General features: G+C 61.4%; 3 protein-coding genes across 5 annotated transcripts in view; 1 reads left to right on the forward strand and 2 right to left on the reverse strand.

Moving 5' to 3' along the window:
* Positions 1–686: 686 nt before the first annotated feature.
* TARBP2 (TARBP2 subunit of RISC loading complex) lies at positions 687–7,026 on the forward strand. Its single transcript, XM_090128444.1, has 9 exons — positions 687–809; positions 2,136–2,317; positions 3,289–3,394; positions 3,880–3,963; positions 4,109–4,181; positions 4,611–4,728; positions 4,846–4,973; positions 5,559–5,748; positions 6,553–7,026. The coding sequence occupies exons 1-9, from the start codon at positions 757–759 to the stop codon at positions 6,708–6,710; spliced, it is 1,092 nt and encodes a 363-aa protein (XP_089984570.1). The 5' UTR covers positions 687–756; the 3' UTR covers positions 6,711–7,026.
* A 214-nt stretch (positions 7,027–7,240) lies between these two features.
* On the reverse strand, positions 7,241–8,180 carry NPFF (neuropeptide FF-amide peptide precursor). The gene is made up of 2 exons (XM_031602797.2): positions 7,975–8,180; positions 7,241–7,352 (listed from the first exon to the last, which is right to left on the reverse strand). The coding sequence occupies exons 1-2, from the start codon at positions 8,178–8,180 to the stop codon at positions 7,241–7,243; spliced, it is 318 nt and encodes a 105-aa protein (XP_031458657.1).
* Positions 8,181–10,739: 2,559 nt separating this feature from the next.
* The window catches only part of LOC116234944 (cyclic AMP-dependent transcription factor ATF-7), a 47,683-nt gene continuing 40,627 nt past the window's right edge, over positions 10,740–17,795 (reverse strand). For 2 of the 3 annotated variants that reach the window (XM_031602798.2, XM_090128545.1), the window contains 6 exons: positions 16,939–17,038; positions 15,734–15,847; positions 14,773–14,919; positions 13,828–14,025; positions 12,558–12,666; positions 10,746–11,093 (listed from right to left, as the gene is read on the reverse strand). In XM_031602798.2, coding sequence (XP_031458658.1) covers positions 10,882–11,093; positions 12,558–12,666; positions 13,828–14,025; positions 14,773–14,919; positions 15,734–15,847; positions 16,939–17,038 — 880 coding nt within the window. In that variant the 3' untranslated portion in view covers positions 10,746–10,881. Of the gene's footprint in view, positions 11,094–12,557; positions 12,667–13,827; positions 14,026–14,772; positions 14,920–15,733; positions 15,848–16,938; positions 17,039–17,795 lie in introns of all 3 variants that reach the window. The other variant, XM_090128544.1, reaches the window with a different exon arrangement.

Raw genomic sequence — 17,795 nt, forward strand, 5'->3', positions numbered from 1 at the left:
ACTGCCCCCATTGCCCCCATTGCCCCCACTGCCCCCATTGCTTTCTATTGGCTCTGTGTTGTCCCCCATGTCCCATTGTCCCCATTGTTCCCCATTGCCCCCACTGCCCCCATTGTCCCCATTGTCCCCCATTGCCCTCATTGTCCCCACTGCCCCCATTGCTTCCTATCAGTCTGTGTTGTCCCCCATGTCCCATTGTCCCCCATTGTCCCCCATTGCCCCCACTGCCCCCATTGTCCCCCATTGTCCCCCATTGCCCTCATTGTCCCCACTGCCCCCATTGCTTCCTATCGGTCTGTGTTGTCCCCCATTGTCCCCCATTGCCCCCACTGCCCCCACTGCCCCCATTGTCCCCCATTGTCCCCCACTGCCCCCACTGCCCCCATTGCCCCCACTGCCCCCATTGTCCCCATTGCCACTCACTGTCGCTGTGTCCCCCCATCCCCCCACTGCTCCCCATTTCCCCATCTCTCCCCATGACCCCACACCCCCCACTGTCCCCACATTGTCCCCTCCCCCTCCCCTCCCCCCCCCCGGGGGAAATTGGGGCACGGCCCCTCCCCCCCCCACGTGACCCCTCCACGACGGCCCCGCCCCGCTCCTTTCCCGTCGCCCCCCGCGCGGACTGCGCCTCCCATCGCCCCCCGCGCGCCGCCCCTCCCTTTCCCGTCGTCCCCCGCGCACCGCAGCTCATCGCGGCGCAGCGCCCCCCGGCGGCGCGGAGGTGGCGGCGGCGGCGTTCGGAGCGCGGCGGGGATGAGCGAGGAGGGGGCGGGCGGCGGGGCCAGGCGGAGCGGCGGCTTCCCCAGGTATGGGGGGCACCGGGACCCCCCCCGACCGCGACCCCCATCCCCTCCTCCGCCCCCTCCGTCCCTCCCGGGGGCACCGGGCCCGCTCGGGGCCTGGCGGTGCGCGGCGGCGGCGGCGGACGCTGCGGCCCTGCGTGCCCCCCCCCCCCCCCCATCCCCGTGTGCCGCCCCCCTCCCTACGGACCCCGACCCCCCCCCACTCCCTGTCTGCCCCCCTCTCCCCCCCAACATCGCTGTGCTCCCCACAGCCCCGGCCCCAAATCCCTGTCCCAAACGGCTCCATCCTCACGTTCCCATCCGTGTTATCCCCATAACCCCACAACCCCCATAACTCCATAACCCCATAACTCCATAACCCCATACCCTCCATAACCCCCATAACTAATTTCATAACCCCCATAACCTCACAACCCCCATAACCCCCATAACTCCATACCCCCACAACCCCCATAATTTCATAACCCCATAACCCTATAACCCTATAACCCCCCATAACCCCCACAACCCCCATAACCCCTATAACCCCCATAACCCCATAACTCCACAACCCCGTACCCTCCATAACCCCCATAACTCCATAACACCCATAACTAACCCCATAACCCCACAACCCCCATAACCCCATAACTCCATAACCCCATAACTTCCGTAACCCCATACCCCTATAACCCCTCAACCCCCATAACTCCATACTCCCATAACCCCCATAACCCCCATCTCCCCATCCTTGCTGTCCCTGTCCCCACTTCACATCCCCTCTCTGTGATGTCCCCTCCCCACATAGCAGTGCCATCCCCACACCCTAACCCTAACCACCACCCCATCCCTCTCCCCCCACCCCTTGCAGTGGTGCCACCCCATCCGTGTCCCCATACTGCATCCCTGTGTCCCCATACTGCATCCCTGTGTCCCCATACTGTGTCCCCATACTGCATCCCCGTGGCCGCATCCCCTTGTTCCCACCCCACACCCTCTCCCTGTGTCCCCACACCCCATCCCCACATCCCCCTCCTCACCTCCCCACACCCCCTCCATGCCCCCATCCCCTTTTGCCCATCCTTCTGTCCTCCCTCCCGATGTCCCCATCCCCACCCCACACCCCATCCCCGTGTCCCTCCCCCCATATCCCCCTCCTCATCTCCCCACATCCCATCCCCTTGTCCCCCTCCCCTTTTCCCTACCCTCCATCCCCATCTCCCCCTCTCTATATCCCCACACCTGCGTCCCCATCCCCCTGTCCCCACCCCACACCCCATCCCCATGTCCCTGCATCCCCCTCCCCATTCCCCCACCCCACAACCCCTCCCATCTCACCGTGGGGTGCAGCCCTGTCCGCAGCCTGGAGCAGATGCTGGCCTCCAGCCCCGGGAAGACCCCCATCAGCCTCCTTCAGGAATATGGCACACGCATAGGGCGCACCCCGGGCTACGACCTGCTGAAGGCAGAGGGCCAGGCACACCAGCCCAACTTCACCTTCCGTGTCACCGTCGGCGACGTCAGCTGCACTGGTGGGTCCTCGAGTGCCCCACAGTACCCCACAGTGCCCCACGGCACCCCACAGCAACCCGTGGTAACCCCCACGGCAACCCACAGTGCCCCCACAGCATCCCATAGCAAAGGGGAGGCAGGAGGGATCTCCCTTGATTTGGTGCTGTGGGACAAGAGTTGGGGTGGGGTGGGCTGGGGGGCGTAGAGGGATCCTATAAAGTGGGTTCTGGGGGGTGAGATTCCCCCATAACCCCATGCCTGGGACATATGGGGGCATCCCTGGAGGACCTGGCATTGGGCTGTGCCTCAAGGAGCCCCAGAGACCCTAAAAGTGCATCCTTTTATAGAAGAGAGGGGTCTTCTGGTAGCCCCAAAAGTGGATCCTGTAGGTGACTCAACCCATGGTAACCCCCACGGCAACCCACAGTGCCCCCACAGCATCCCATAGCAAAGGGGAGCCAGGAGGGATCTCCCTTGATTTGGTGCTGTGGGACAAGGATTGGGGTGGGGTGGGCTGGGGAGTGTAGAGGGATCCTATAAAGCGGGGTCTGGAGGGTGAGATTCCCCCATAACCCCATGCCTGGGAGTTATGGGGACATATGAGGGCATCCCTGGAGGACCTGGCATTGGCCTGTGCCTCAAGGAGCCCCAGAGACCCTAAAAGTGCATCCTTTTATAGAAGAGGGGGGTCTTCTGGTAGCCCCAAAAGTGGATCCTGGTGGTGACTCCCCATGACCCTCACACTCGGGGTTCCCACAGACCCCAGTGCTTGACCCCAGCACTCGTGTCCCCCTCCTTCCCTCCCCCCCATCCCCTCACCACTCAGTCTAGAAGCCCCCACCATCACCCTCACTTTCCCCAAGACTTGAGGGGGGGGTCCTCAGTCATCTCACCCCATCTCTTGAGCTCTGTGGAGTTTGGGGGGGAGGGGGGAACATCCCAGGTGCCCCCCGCTCCACTCAGCTGCTGTCCCATCCTCTGCTCCCCCCAGGGCAGGGACCCAGCAAGAAGGCAGCAAAGCACAAAGCAGCAGAGGTGGCTCTGAAGTTGCTGAAGGGGGGGGACATGCTGGAGCCCGGAGCCCCCGAGGAGCCCAGGTTGGGAGCCCAGGGGGGCTGCTGGGGGTCAGAGGAACTTTTGAGGGGAGGGGCTGGAGGGAGCGTGGGGTGGCTCAGGGGTTTTGGGTGGGATTTTGGGGTGACCTGAAAGGGTTTTGGGTACCCGGGGGTGGGCACTGGGGAGGTTCTGGAGTGCATGGAGAGTGATAGGGGGCACCCAAAGGGAATTTGGGGGTATCCAGGGTGACTGGGGTGAGGGGTTGGGGGCTTAGGGGTATGAATTGAGGCTACTTGGTAAGACGGGGGGGGTTGGGGTTGTCTGGGAGGGGGGTTAAGAGGCTCTGGGTGGGTCTGGGGGTTCGTGGGAGCATTGAGGGTTGTTCTGGGGGGAGCCGAGAGAACTGGGGATGCCTGGAGGAGGGGGGGGGGTCCAGGGATAACTTGGGGTGCCTGTTAGGATTTGGAGGGAGGTTTGGGGCTGGGGGTGCGGCTCGGGCGTTAACGTGTCACCTTCTGTTCCCAAGCTCTCCTTTCCCCTCAGAGCCCTTGGCAGAGCCCAGCCCCACAGCCACCCCCCCGGCCCCCGCTGTGGCCCCATCTTCCCCCAGGTCAGGGGGTGGGGGGCACCAAGCCCCCCCCCAGCTCCCAGCACCCTGATACCCCTTCCTGGCTCCCCTCAAACTGGGGGTCTTGGCCAGGAGGTGAGGGGGTCCTGGATGCCCTCCTCATGTTGTGCTCCTCTGCCCCACACAGGGGTGCCCCCCTGGAGGTGAAGGCGCCCGTGCCCCCCCCTCAGTCAGAGTGTAACCCCGTGGGGGCTCTGCAGGTGGGTGAGGGGTTCCCCAGGGGCTGCTTTGGGGCTCGGGGGGGTTGTTTTGGGGGGATGGGGGGAGGTGTCCTTATTGGGGATCATTCTAGGGTGCGGTTGGGCCCGTGTTTGGGGGTGGCTGTCCCCATTTTGGGGGTGCCCATACCCATTTTGGAGACTGGCCATTCCTGTTGAGAGCCATTGGGGTGTGGGGGGGTGCCCACACCCATTTGTGTGGTGTGGTGCCATTGGGGAGGGGGGGGGTTGTGACATTTTGGGGTTACCTATCCCCATTTTGGGGCCGCCTGTCCCCATTTTGTGCCTATTCTCAGGGCGGCTGCCCCCATTCTCCCCGCATCCCCGCTGCCCATTTTGGGGCCGTTTCTCCCCGTTTTGGGGCCGTACCCTCCCTGACCCCCCTCTTTTCCTTGCCGTGCCCCCCCCCAGGAGCTGGTGGTGCAGAAGGGTTGGCGCCTGCCCGAATACACAGTGACACAGGAGTCGGGGCCGGCGCACCGCAAGGAGTTCACCATGACGTGCCGCGTGGAGCGCTTCGTGGAGATCGGTGTGTGGGGCACAGTGTGGGGTACAGACACGACTTGGGGGGGGCTGGGAGACACCCAGCTCACCCCCCTTGTGCCCCCCATGTCGTCGTCCCCCCTCCCTGTCCCCCCCCCTGCAGGCAGTGGCACCTCGAAGAAGCTGGCAAAGCGCAACGCGGCCGCCAAGATGTTGGTGCGCATCCACAACGTCCCCATGGAGCCACGCGAGGGCAGCGAGGCTGAGGTGGAAGAGGATCAGTTCTGCATGGTATGGGGGGGAGAGGGGGGCACGTGGTGACCACCCGGGGGTTGGGGGGGAGCACTGGGGGCTCTGTGCTCCGTTTCAGGGCAAGGGGAATGCAAATGGTTGAAGCTGGGGGAGGTGGAAGTGTAGGGGATGCCCTCTGAATTTGGGGTTTCTGGGAGGTTGGGGGTGTCCTGCAGTCCTCAAATCCTTGTGTACCCAGGGGGGCCCTACCTGGGGCTCCCAACACCCCCACGTCTCAACTGCTCACACATGGGGGACCCCCAGGGTGCCCTTTTGTCCCCCAAATGTCCCCATGAGGGCACCACTGGGGTCTGAACCTCTGTGTCCCCACATCGTTCCCAGAATGGGGTCCCTGTAGTTCCTGAGCACCCCCCCAACCCCTCCAACCTCAAATGTGTCCATGTATGGAGGTCCTGGTAGTCCCTCAGCCCCCCATGTCCCCAAGGGTGTCCCCATGTGGGGGTCCCTATAGTTCCATGAGCCCCCCATGTCCCCAAGGGTGCCCTGACGGGGGGGTCCCTGCAATCCCTCTGCTCCCCATCTCCCCCAAAATGGGGTTCCTCACACTCTGCCCCTTCCCCACAGGCGGGTCCTCGGCTGGAGGGGCTGCGGGGCCGCGCTCCAGGCTGCACGTGGGACTCCCTGCGTAACTCCGCGGGCGAAAAGATTGTGCAGCTGAGGAGCCACCCGTTGGCACCCATGGGTGCGGGCGCCTGCGCGCTGCTGCAGGAGCTGTCTGAGGAGCAGAGCTTCGCCATCAGCTACCTCGACATCGGTGAGACCCCACCCCTGCACCCAGTGCTGTCCCAGCTCTGGGCTCAGGGACCCCAATTCTCCACCTGCGGGTGCCCCAACTGTGGGCTGAGGGATGATTCGGGGTCTCAGGGTGACAGAATCACAGAATGGTTGGGTTGGAAGGGAGCTCAAGGATCACGAAGCTCCAACCCTGCCACATGCAGGGCCACCAACTTCCACATTTAATGCTAGACCAGGCAGCCCAGGCTCCATCCAACCTGGCCTCGAACACCTCCAGGGATGGACGGGGCATCCACAGCCTCTCTGGGCAGCTGTTCCAGCACCTCACCACTCACAGCAAACAACTTCCCCTGACATCCAGCTGAAATCCGCCCTCCCTAAACTTCAAGCCTTTTATCCCCTCATCCTGCAGTTACCAACCCTTTCAAAGAGTTGATTCCCCTCCTGTCTGCAGGCTCCCTTGAGGTGCTGAAGGCTGCAATGATTCACCCCGCAGCTTCTTTTCTGCAGGCTGAACAAGCCCAGCTCCCTCAGCCTGTCTTCATAGGGAGGTGCTGCAGCCCTGCTCATCTTCGTGGCTCCTCTGGCCCCTCTCCAGCAGCTCCCTGCCTTTCTTGTCCTGGGGGCTCCAGCCCTGGGGCCTCACAAGAGCAGAGCAGAGGGGGACAATCACCTCCCTGTCCCTGCTGGCCACCCCTCTGCTGATGGAGCCCAGGATCCCATTCGCTTCCCGAGCCGCAAGGACACCCTGCTGGCTCACGTTCAGTTTTTCATCTATCCAGACCCCCAGTGACGCTGTGCCCCCCCTCTTCCCTCCCTTCAGATGCGCTCAGTCTCAGCGGGCTGCACCAATGCCTGGTTGAGCTGTCCACGCAGCCGGCCACCGTCTGCCACGGCGCTGCCCCCTCCCGCGACGGCGCCCGCTCCCACGCCGCCCGCAACGCCCTCCAGTACCTCCGCATCATGGCGGGGGGCAAATGAGCCCCCACCCCCCCCGCCCGGATGGACCCCCGGCACCCGGAGGCCCCCTGGATGGAGCCGGGGATGGGAGCGTAGACGGACCCACGGATGGATGGAGTCACAAAAGTGACACGTGGACACCCTGACGGACATCCAGATCCAGCAACGCGCCGTGTGGGCACCTGGACGGACCCTCAGGTGTTCTGACGGACACACGGATGGACATTCGGGCCCTGGATGGAGCTCAGGGCCAGGGGGGCCTCTGTTCTGCCCCCCACCCCCAGGTGGGTCCTTGGGCACAGGCAGCCCCCAGGAATAAAGCTGGGGGGGTTTGTAACTCCCCGTGTTGGTGTGTTCTTGGGGGGCTGTGGAAGGGGGCACTTATGGGGCAGGAAGGGGACGTTCCCCCCCCCTTCATCTCCCCCTGCCTGAGGCAAAACCACTGCTAGCGTTCAGGGTTTGGTGGCACCGCTTTATTGGATGACCCACGGACAGACGGACTCGGGCCCATGCAGGGGGACGGACCCACGGACAGCTGTGTGGATGGACGCTCAGCGACGGCGGCCGAAGCGCTGCGGTGTGGCCATGGTCCAGAATGGAGCGGATGGGGGATCCCAACTTCGGGGGCTGAGCCACGAAGGGGCCCCCGGCCCACGGGGAAACCTGCGGGGAGGGGAGAGACTGATGGCCACCGGGGGACAGACGGACAGATGGGGATGGACAGGCGTGGACAGAAAGGGACGGGCAGATGGATGGATGGATAGATGGAGAGATGTACACAGATTACATTGGGATGGATGGACAGGGATGGACGGACGTGGACAGACAGACAGAATGGACGGACACAGATGGTAACAAAGCAACAGACAGCCGTGGGCAGTTGGGGACAGACACCAATGGGGACATTGGAAGGAGATGGCAAAGGACGGATGGACAAAGGGACGGATGGGGACAGACGGATGGGGACGGATGGATGGATGGACAGACAGGAGGCTGCGGGGACACCTAAAGATGGATGAAGGAGGACCGAGTTAGTGCTGAGGAGGATGGATGGATGGGTGGATGCGGACAGAGGGCAGGACAGACAGACAGAGGGCAGGGCAGACAGACAGATGGGACGGACAGGGACGGTGCGATGACACCGATGGGGACGGACACACGCGGGACACACAGACACGGGGCCACGCGCACCCTTCGGGACTCCCCGACCCCCACATCCTCCCTACACCCGAAGTCCCCCAGCCCCTCTGTGCCCCCCCCCCCCGGTGCCCCCCACCCCCCTCACCTCTGCGGCTGCAGCTCTGGGGCAGCGCCGTGCCGGGGGCGCCCCATGGAGCGGAGCAGCGCGCTCAGAGCGGACGGACCCGACGGGGCGGCGGCACCGGGACCGTCCGGGAGCGGATCGGACCGGGGGGGTTCGGGACACGCGCTGGAGGTGCGAGCGGTCCCGGCCGACAGCAGCAGCAGCACCAACACCACCCGCGCTGCCATCGCCGCCGCCCCCCCGACCGCCGCCCTCCGCTTCTTATAGACGGGGCCGCGGCCCCGGGAGCGGCCGGGGGGGTCCCGAGGGATGGGATGGGATGAGGGGGGGGGGGCGCGGTCTCGGCTCTCCGTTAATTGAAGTCATTTCGCAGCCGTGACAACCGCCGCGGGGACGCGATGATGGGACGGGCGGGGATTAGAGAGGGGGGGGCGGCCCTGAGACGGCGGACCCCGACAGCAGAGCCCCCCCTTCCCACCCCCCCCCACGGGAGCCTTCCGATCTCGGGACCCCCTCCAACCCCTGCCCTCCATCCCCACAAACCGCCCCCCCCACTTCGGACTTCCTCCCACCCCCCCCGAGCCGCTCTCTGTCCCCACCCTGCGGCCTCGCAGCGCTCCCGCAGCCCCGACGGGGCGGCCCCGAACCGCCGCCATTGGCCCCAATGGACGACAGAGCCCCCCCCGGGGGGGTGACGGCCATAAATACCCCCCAGGACGGTCACTCCGCCCCCCCCCGCAGCACACAGTTTCAGCCACCGCTCTTCGGTAACAGTTTAATGTCGTATCTGCAGCATAAATAAAGGCACATGAACGCCGTTCCCCCCCGCGCCCCCCCGGGGCTGTGAGGTCCCGCTCACAGGGGCGGCCCTGGGGGGGGGTCGCGGGGGGGGGGAAGGCGCAAAAAACCGTTCCGTAGCGTTAAGGGCTGCGCGTCCGTTCGGAAGTGATACACGTCTATATAGGTCTGGATATACTCATAATATGCGGGTCTGTATATACTACACCTCGTGGTTACGCGTACTTTTTTTTTTTTTGGGGGGGGGGGGAAGTGGGGGGGGTCTTTTTTTTCTTGGCTTCTTCCATTATTGATCGTCAGAGCTGAGGGGGTCCCTCCGTCGCCTCCGAATGAATGGGGATCCAAAGGGGAGCGGGTCCAGAAGTGACACAACGGGCAGCTCCGGCCCAAAGCTGAAGGGAGGGGGGGTCGAGGGGGGGGGGCACAGAGGGGTTAAGGCACCACAAAGGGCAGGGAGGGGGGGGCAAAGCAGAAATCCTTCATCCCAGAGCAGAAGTTGTGTTCTCCCCCCCCCTTCCCCCAAAGTCCCGGAGCTGAGCTGGGAAGACGGGCAGACGCCCACCTTAAAGGGGAGGGGGGGGGGACCAAACCCGGAGTGCCACAGAGCCCCCAATTTATGGCTTTGGGATGTTGTGCCCCCCCCCCCCCAGGATGGGAACAAGATGGGGGGGGGGGAGATGCCCGGCTTTATCCAACGCACCCATTTGTGGGGCCTTCACTGCACGTCAGGGCTGGGGTCCGCTCAAGGCACGTGGAAATGGGGAGGGATTTGGGTTGGGGTCAGGGCAGCGCGGTCCCCTATGGGGTGAGGCAGTGAAAGGACGCGGGGTTGGGTTGAGAGCTGGAAAATCCCTTTTGGGATCGTGAGCGAACCCGGAGGCACTGAGATCTCACACCCTGCGGAGCTCCGGGGTGGCACTGGGGGGCGGAACCAGGGGGGCACAGGGGGGATCCCGGTGGGCACTGCGGGGTCGTGGAAGCTTCTGTTCCGGATATGGGGAAAGCGAAGCAGCTCCGACTGCTCTCCTCCATCAGTTCCTGCGTTCCCATCGCGTTTCGCAGCTTGGAGGAGCTGCTGAGCCACCGTCAGCGCAGCGCGGCCCCGCGCAGCAGCGGATCTGGGGAGTGGGAGCAGGGAAAAAAAGGGGTGGGTTTGTAGGGAAAGCACAGAGCCCATCAATGGGAAAACAACCCATGGCGCTCCCGCATCATCGCTTTGGGTTCTGCTGTCCCGAAGGAGCGGCGCTGAGCACCGAACTCAGCTCCAAAGTGGCGAAGTGCGACCTGAGGGTGCGGGGAGCTCGGGGGGGGGGGATGCGGGGATACAAAGCTGTGTGTGTGCGGGGGGGGGGGGTGGGGGTCCCAGAGGAGCCCTTCGCTTGCAAAATACCGACTACATCCCCAATGCCGACCCCATCCCGCACACGGAGCCCTGCGGTGCTGGGTCGGCTCTTCTCTGCTCAGCCGCAGAAGAGCAGAAGGCGATGGGGATGGAGAGGGGAAGCTCAGGACGAACCAGCGGCACCCCACTCTGTGCCCCCCCCCCACCCCCCCCCGCACCTCGGAAGAGGCAACGATGCGTGATTTAAGGCCACCAACGCGAGGTCGTCGCGATCCTCGGGGCTGGGAGCGATGAGGAGCGCCGGGTTCGCCCCGCAGGAAACCCGCAAACAGCGACCAGCCCAGCCGAGGGTCTCCCGGTGCGGTTCTGAGCTCCGAAATCCGTCCCTGGAGAGGAGCCCGACCTCCATCCGTTCAGCAGCAGCTCTGCTCAGTCTCAAACAGCGCCGGGCAGCGGGAATGAAACCTCTCGCCTTCCCCCCCCCCCCCCCCCCCCCGAGGCTTTCCTTTGTTGGGAGCTGAGCTTTAGTGTTCACGGGGAGCCGAAAGCAAAACCTCTGGAGGTGCTTCACAAAGTGCGGCTGTGCGCCTTCGGGTGACGCATCCGGGGATGGGGAGGGGGTGAGGGGGGGGGGGGGCCGCGGTGCAGCCTCAGAAGCCCCACAGCCGCCCTTCACTCAAAACAAAGAAAATCAAACCCCAAATCCGCGCCGTCCCGCGGTGGGGGGTGGGGGGGAAGAGGGGGAAAGGGGGGGAGGCGGCCGCGCTCAGTCCTTGGGGCCACGCGCATCATCTGCCGGCAGACTGCGACTGTGGGGCCATGATGACGTGTGGCTGCAGGGCCAGCTCTGTCCTTTGGTTCGCCATCTGAGTCAGCACCGACGTGGCCACGGCTTCGGCTGCCGAGCGGACGCTGAGCCCGTTGGGGGAGGCGGTGACGGAGCTGTGCTGGATGACGGGAGCAGGGGAGCCGGTGGGCTCCGAGCTCTCCTTGGGGCTTTCTGTTGGGGAGGAAGGGAAAAAAAATGGAGAAGAAGTGGTTGGGGAACCATTTTGTGGGTTTGGGATCTTTAAGAATCCTTTCAAACCAATCGTCCCATGGTTCTGTGATCTTTTAGGACCTTTCTAACCCAACCGTCCCATGGTTCTGTGATCTTTCAGGACTTTTCCAACACAACCATCCCATGGCTCCAGGACCTTTAAGGACCCTTCCAACCCAACCATTTCATGGTTCTGTGATCTTTTAGGACCTTTCCAACCCAACCATCCCACGGTTCTGTGATCTTTAAGGACCTTTCCAACCCAACCGTCCCACAGTTCTGTGATCTTTCAGGACCTTTCCAACCCAATGGTCCCACAGTTCTGTGATCTTTCAGGACCTTTCCAACCCAATGGTCCCACAGTTTTGTGATCTTTCAGGACCTTTCCAACACAACCATCCCATGGCTCCAGGACCTTTAAGGACCCTTCCAACCCAACCATTTCATGGTTCTGTGATCTTTCAGGACCCTTCCAACATAACCATTTCATGGTTCTGTGATCTTTCAGGACCTTTCCAACACAACCATTTCATGGTTCTGTGATCTTTCAGGACCTTTCCAACCCAACCGTCCCACGTTTCTGTGATCTGTAAGGACCTTTCCAACACAACCATCCCATAGGTCCAGGACCTTTAAGGACCCTTCCAACCCAACCATCCTATGGTTCTGTGATCTTTAAGGACCCTTCCAACTCAACCATTGCACAGTTCTATGACCTTTAAGGACCCTCCCAACTCATCCATTCTGTCATTTCATGGTTCTGTGATTCCTGAATGCTCACCTCTCAGCCCAGAACTGAAGGGTTGAGCCCAACAGGAGCCACAGTTCCACCCCAATCCCCCCACTGGTACAACTGGGCAAAAGAGAGTGAGCTCTGGAAATGAAGCTGATGAGAGTCTCAACGTAACACTGCAATGGGAACTGTAAAGTTGGGAAGGGAATGGGGGAGGTGGGGAGGTCCAGAGTCCTCCAAAGGTCTCTGCACAAACACAAGGCAATGAGGTAAGAAGCAGCCAGGCAGACTGCCCAGCTGACGAGAATGAAATAGTGGTATAAAAAATAAGAGGAAGGAAATGAAGGAAATGGGAAGATAAAAACGAGGCCTTCAGCTTCCTGAGCCACTCTGATGCCAGTCGCAGGGAAGGAGATCTGGAACCCCAGGATGTCACTGACAGAACCTGCCCATCCCTGACCCCTGCTTTCAGAGCAATGATGGTTTTTGACTTTAAAGACTCTGAGTGGTGCTCGGAGCTGCTGTGTGGGTGTAATGGCCCCCAGTGCAGGGACAAAAAGGCCACGGTGAGGCTGCACATGGAGACAGCAGTCAGGAAGTGATGGGGCAAAGCCTGAGGCAAAGGTTCCCTCCTTTTGTGGTCCCTGCTGTGGTTGAACCTCCTGGCAGCAGCAGCAGAAGGTAGCACTCACCAAGATAGCCCTGGGTCTTCTTCTGCAGTGCGGTGACGGGGCAGTCCTTGTGAGCCAGCAGCAGCTGCTTCAGCTGAGCCACCTCATTCCTCAGCAGCGTCACCTCGTTCTGCGATTGAAAAACAAGGATGTGTGGACATGTGGACACACTGCTGTCAGCTCGTCCTGCAAGCTGACTGCTTGGCATCGAACTGGAGATGGCCTGGGGACACCAAAGCTTCTGGGTGGGGGAATTTGGTGACCAACCGACTCCCCTAAGCTGCCCCTCGCTGTGCTAAATCTGCCCAACCCTTCCCGAGCTCCCACAACTTTCAGGTCCACTTTCTTCCAAGCTCTGTGCAGCAAAATCACTCCCCTTTATGGAAAGGTTTGGACAAATGGCTGAAACTTGGTCAGTTACGGTGCAGAACTGCCCAAGGAAACAGTTTCTATAATTACTCTGGGAAGAGAACTAAATGCCATGATTGGTGCTTATGAAAAAAATTCCATTCCATGAGTCATGGGCAACCAGTGGGAGAAAAAGCCCAGGATGGACACGAGTTTGATTTTTGCAGACCAATGCTCAACCAATGCTGAGGGCATTAACGAGGGGGATAACTGCAAAAGGAGAAAGGTTCTGTTCAGCTGTTTTGAGATTTGCTGCACTTCTGTAGGCACGAGGAGGTGCAGCCAGAAAGTCCCAATTCTTCACAAAAATCAGTGTGGCTGCAGCTGCAAAACCTCCTTGCTCAGCTCTCTGCCCCATGAAGGGAACTGGGACTGCTGTGCTCACCCTGTGCCAGCAGAGAGCTCTCACCTATGGAAGGGAGATTTCCATCCTATAAATACAGCTGCTTTCACCCTGTCCCCAGCACGAGGTGCTCTGTGCAGTTCCCCCCAGGGAAGCATTGGCCTTCTCAGCCACTGGAGTACACTGCTGGCTCGTGGTTGATCACTGGTCAGCTGTTGGTCAACCACTGGCCAACCAGGGCACTACTGGCCTTCTTGGCCATGAGGGTCAACCATTGGTCAACTGTTGGTCAACCACTGGTCAATCATTGGCCTTCTTGGCCACCAGCTGGCTCATGGTCCACCAGGACCTCCAGATCCTTCTCCACAGAGCTCCCTTCCAACAGCTCAGCCCCTGACCTGCACTGATATGTGTAGAGTTCACTCCAGACAGCAGCACCCAAACGTGTTTTCTCTCTGCAGCACAGGGATGGCGTTCCCTTCTGCGGTGACCGACCCAGAGCGGCCGGGCTGAGCTCAGCCTTAATGGTTACATACTCACGCTCAGCTGGATGTTCTGGGTTGTGAGCTCCTCAGCTTTCTTCTCTAAGGAAGACACCCAGAGCTTGCGTTTCTGCCGGCAGCGTGAGGCAGCAGCTCTGTTCCGCTCCAGGAACCGCTGCCGACGCTCGTCGGGGTCCTCATCAACCGTCCGCCTCCGCCGACCGCCGGTGCTGGGAGTGGGTTGGGCAGGGGAAACCTGGAGGTGGGGAAGAGAGATGCTGAAAGTGAGCATAACAGAGCCCGGAGCAAGCATTTCCCATCAGGTCTGGCAGAGATGATGTGGGATCTTGGGGCTGGAGGAAAGAGGGATCTGGTTTGCAGAGCAGGCTGGGGAGGAACGGAACCACGTTCATAACCACAGGCACAGCACAGTCTTTTTTGAGTGGGCAATTTGCTTTCAAGATTAATTTGCTTTCCATTTTCTCCAAATGCCTTCAGCCAGGCGCGCTCTCGGAGGCAATGGGAAGATTTTGTAGCTCCACGCCACATCCCAGTCTCATTTCAGAACAAAGGAAACGTTGGGGAGGGTGTGGGGTCCCAACCTGGTGGGTTCTGCCACTGCGGCTGCTGGGCTGTCAGGCAGCAGATGGACATTAAAACTTTTGGAAGGCACTGTAACTGACAGAGCAGGTGGCGGTGCTGATGGAGGGCTGGCATTTGGTGAGCTGGCAGGAGCTGCCAGAGCTGATTGCCTGAGAGGGGAGCGTTTAACCCTCGTAATCGAACGGGGAGAAGGGAGCAAAATATTCTTTCAGAACTCCAGCCCTTGTCAAGCAGATTAACGCCTTGCTGGAATTTTCTGCCTGGTGGCATTCGAGAGCGTCAGTGCTGAAGCAGTGCTGGAAAAACAAAGTTTTTAACCCATTTTGCAAACCAGAAAAGTGTGAGGTTTGCTCCCCTGAGGCTCAGTAACCCCCAGCACTGGGGCTGGGCAGCAGCAGACCTGAGGCTGAGCTGGTGATGGAGCGTCGGGGTGCTGGACGAGGATCTGGCTCTGCTCCGGGCGCGCCGTCACCATCGTGCTGGCTGAGCCCACCACCAGGCTGCTGCCGTTCAGCGAGGAAGACGCCGTCAAGCTGGCCTTCAGCCTCTGCCAGAGGAGAACAAAGGACATCAGTCACCCCTTCCCTGCTCTGCTGAGGCTTAATGCAGCTCCTTTCCCACCCAGGGAGCCAGGTGACTGAGGAGTGACAGGGTTCCAAACCCAAGTGAAGCCATCACCACCATCACCTGGCTTGCCCCAAGGCGGGCAGCAGCTTCCAGCTCAGACAGGTGCCTGCATCCCCAAACTGACCCACGTGGGGATGGGAAGAGGATGGTGGAGACCCATCTGAGCAGCAGGGCAGGATGGCTCCTTTCATCCCTTGAGCGTTCTGAGATATCTCACCCATTGTGCAGCTCTGCCTGTGAGCCCTGCAGACACTTGGTGGTGGGATGGAGCAGTGGCAGCATGGAACAGCTGCCAGGAGGCAGATCTGTAACACCCCATTCTGACCAAAAAACAATGGGGTTTCGCTGCCCTTTGTTCTAAAATGAGGTGTTTTTTTTCCTCGCAAACCTTTAGTTGAAGGCTCTGCACAAAACCCATTACCCAGATCCTCGGATTGCAGCACAGCATCCCTGCTCTTGGCTCTGCCATCCCCAAGCCCACCTCCAGCCCATCTGTTACCTTGGAACCGCGGGCAGCAGCTCTGCACAAACGACGCTGGGCTGAGCTGCATCCCACCAGCACTGGGTGCCCACCCTGCCAGCCAGATCCGCAGCCCCACCAACACCTGATCCCAGCACAGAGCAGCACTCTGCTTTCGGAGCAGCTCTTTGCAAAAGCCACGGGGAAAAAGCCTTCCTGGAGGGGCCGGCGCAGACGGAACGCTGCGGGCACGGGGCACGCTTTGCACACTCACCATTTTGGCTTCTGAGTGCACGGGGAGACCCGACGGGGAAACGGAGCCACTGCTGCTGATGGGCGGCCCGGGAATGCCGGGAATGTTGGGCACGATGGACACGGGCCGTGCCAGCTGACGGGGAGGAACCGACGCACTGTTAGGAGCCGCGGTGCCAACGAGCTCCGCAATCATTCCCCGACCGAGCGCATTTATCAGCCCTGACAAATCTCGGCGTTTAACTGCCGCCATCCATCAGTGCTGCTGTCAGCCCAGGGCAGCAGCCGCCCCTTTGGTGGCCACGGTTGCTGGTGAAGGATTGCCCAGCCTCAGCAGCTCCACACCTCCCTCCTCTCCCCATCCCTGAGTGGGGAGGGAGGGAACGGAGCGCTGCGATTCTCGGCAGCGCTGCGGAGCTGCAGCAGCACCGGGGGTGCATCGAAGCGTCTCCTCCTGCTAAGCAAGGAGAGCTCTGCCCTCACCACAGGGAAAACAGAACCTGCACTTGCGTTAGCACGCCGCTCAGGTCCGCTGTTGCAAAGCACTGCAGCCCCAAAGCCGTGCCTGCAGTCAGCAGCACGGCGCAGAGAGCTGAGTGCCCACGAGCTGCGTGGGGCTGCCTGCTCTGACACCAACCTTCCCTCAACCTGGGGCAGATTTGGCTGCGATTCGCTCCAAAGCCAAAACACAAAGCGGGATTCATGCCTGGGGGGGGGGGCTGAGGTTCTTGGGGGGCTCAGAGCTGCTCCTGAGCTCTGCACCACTGGCAATTCCCCGCACGCAAAAAGCCCAGCACGTGAGGAGAACATTTGCACGGCACTCTGGTGATGCAGGCGGAGGGAAAGGGGGGGGCTTTGCTGGCCTGCAAAGAGCAACACGTTCACTGCAAGCTCGGATGGTTCCGACTGCAGCACGCAGCTCCAAATGGGAGCAGTAATCAGTGCCCCTGCAGCTCCCAGCCTCGATCCACGGCGTGAGCCATCTGTCTGGGCACGGCTTTGTTTTTTCTCCAGACTGATTGCCCTCTAGTGTGATCGCCGCGTTATTGCTGCCTTGCCAGAGCTGCCCCCCCCACCAAAACCCACCCTCCCCTCCTGCTCAAGCCTTATCTTGCACAGGGGGGGAGATACACTTTAATTTCTGCAGAATGGAAGTGGCTTGGCAGGGGGAAAAGCGCCGTCCCTCCCTCCCCTCCGCCTCGCAGAGCCGTGCTGCGTTTCCCTTACCGATATCACAGACGGCATCTGCATGGGGGGGCCGGGCAGGACGGGCATGGTCTGCCCGTTTGGCAGCTGCACGACGAGTGGAAGGGAACCTGTGGGTGACCTGCAAAGACAGCCCAGGGCTCAGGGGTTATTTGGGGCCGCAGTTATTCAGGCAGCACAAATGAACTCCGGGCATTTGTCCCCTTTCCGAAGGGCACTTTGTGAACTGAGAGGTGTGTGGAAGGTGGGGTGGAGGCGACGGGGACGGAGCCTTGTTGCTACAAATGAAAACAACCAAGCATTTTTTTTCCAGTGCAGATCGCTTGGCTAAACGGGCACGCACAGCTCTGCCTCCATTTCACTCCTCTCACTCCATTTCAGAGCGCTGCGCTCAGGCAGTGACCGTCCTGCACAGGGAAAGGGGAGGGAATGGAGCAACCGATGGGGAGAGGAAGGAAAATGTCCCTGGAGCTCCTCCTGCTCGGTCCACATGGATCAAGGAGCAAAAAGGAGCAGTCGATTGCTGTGCTGCCGGGAGCAGAACGGTGCAGAGAGCAGCTGGAGGAGAGCAGAGCTGCTGGGATGGAGGAAAAACGCTGCCCCCTCCTCCCAGCACAGCCCAGGGGATGGGGGATGGATGGAGCCAGCGTGGAGCGACGGCGGCGTGGGGGGAGTGGGGTCAGAGCGGGGGGCTCCGCGTGCCCATAACTCAGGCTGGAATTTTTAAGGCTGCCCTGGGAACGCCAACGCTCGGCTCTCATTCATTTCTATTGGGCATCCCAAATCCTCCAGGCTGCTTTGAAAATCCCAGGCTAACAAGGCGAGCTGTGGGGAGGTCACAGCCCTCCCCTCCATCTCTGTCATGCTGACAACCCCCC

This window comes from Phasianus colchicus, chromosome 33, assembly GCF_987193195.1.
Source record: "Phasianus colchicus chromosome 33, bPhaCol1.hap1.1, whole genome shotgun sequence".
Lineage (NCBI taxonomy): Eukaryota > Metazoa > Chordata > Aves > Galliformes > Phasianidae > Phasianus > Phasianus colchicus.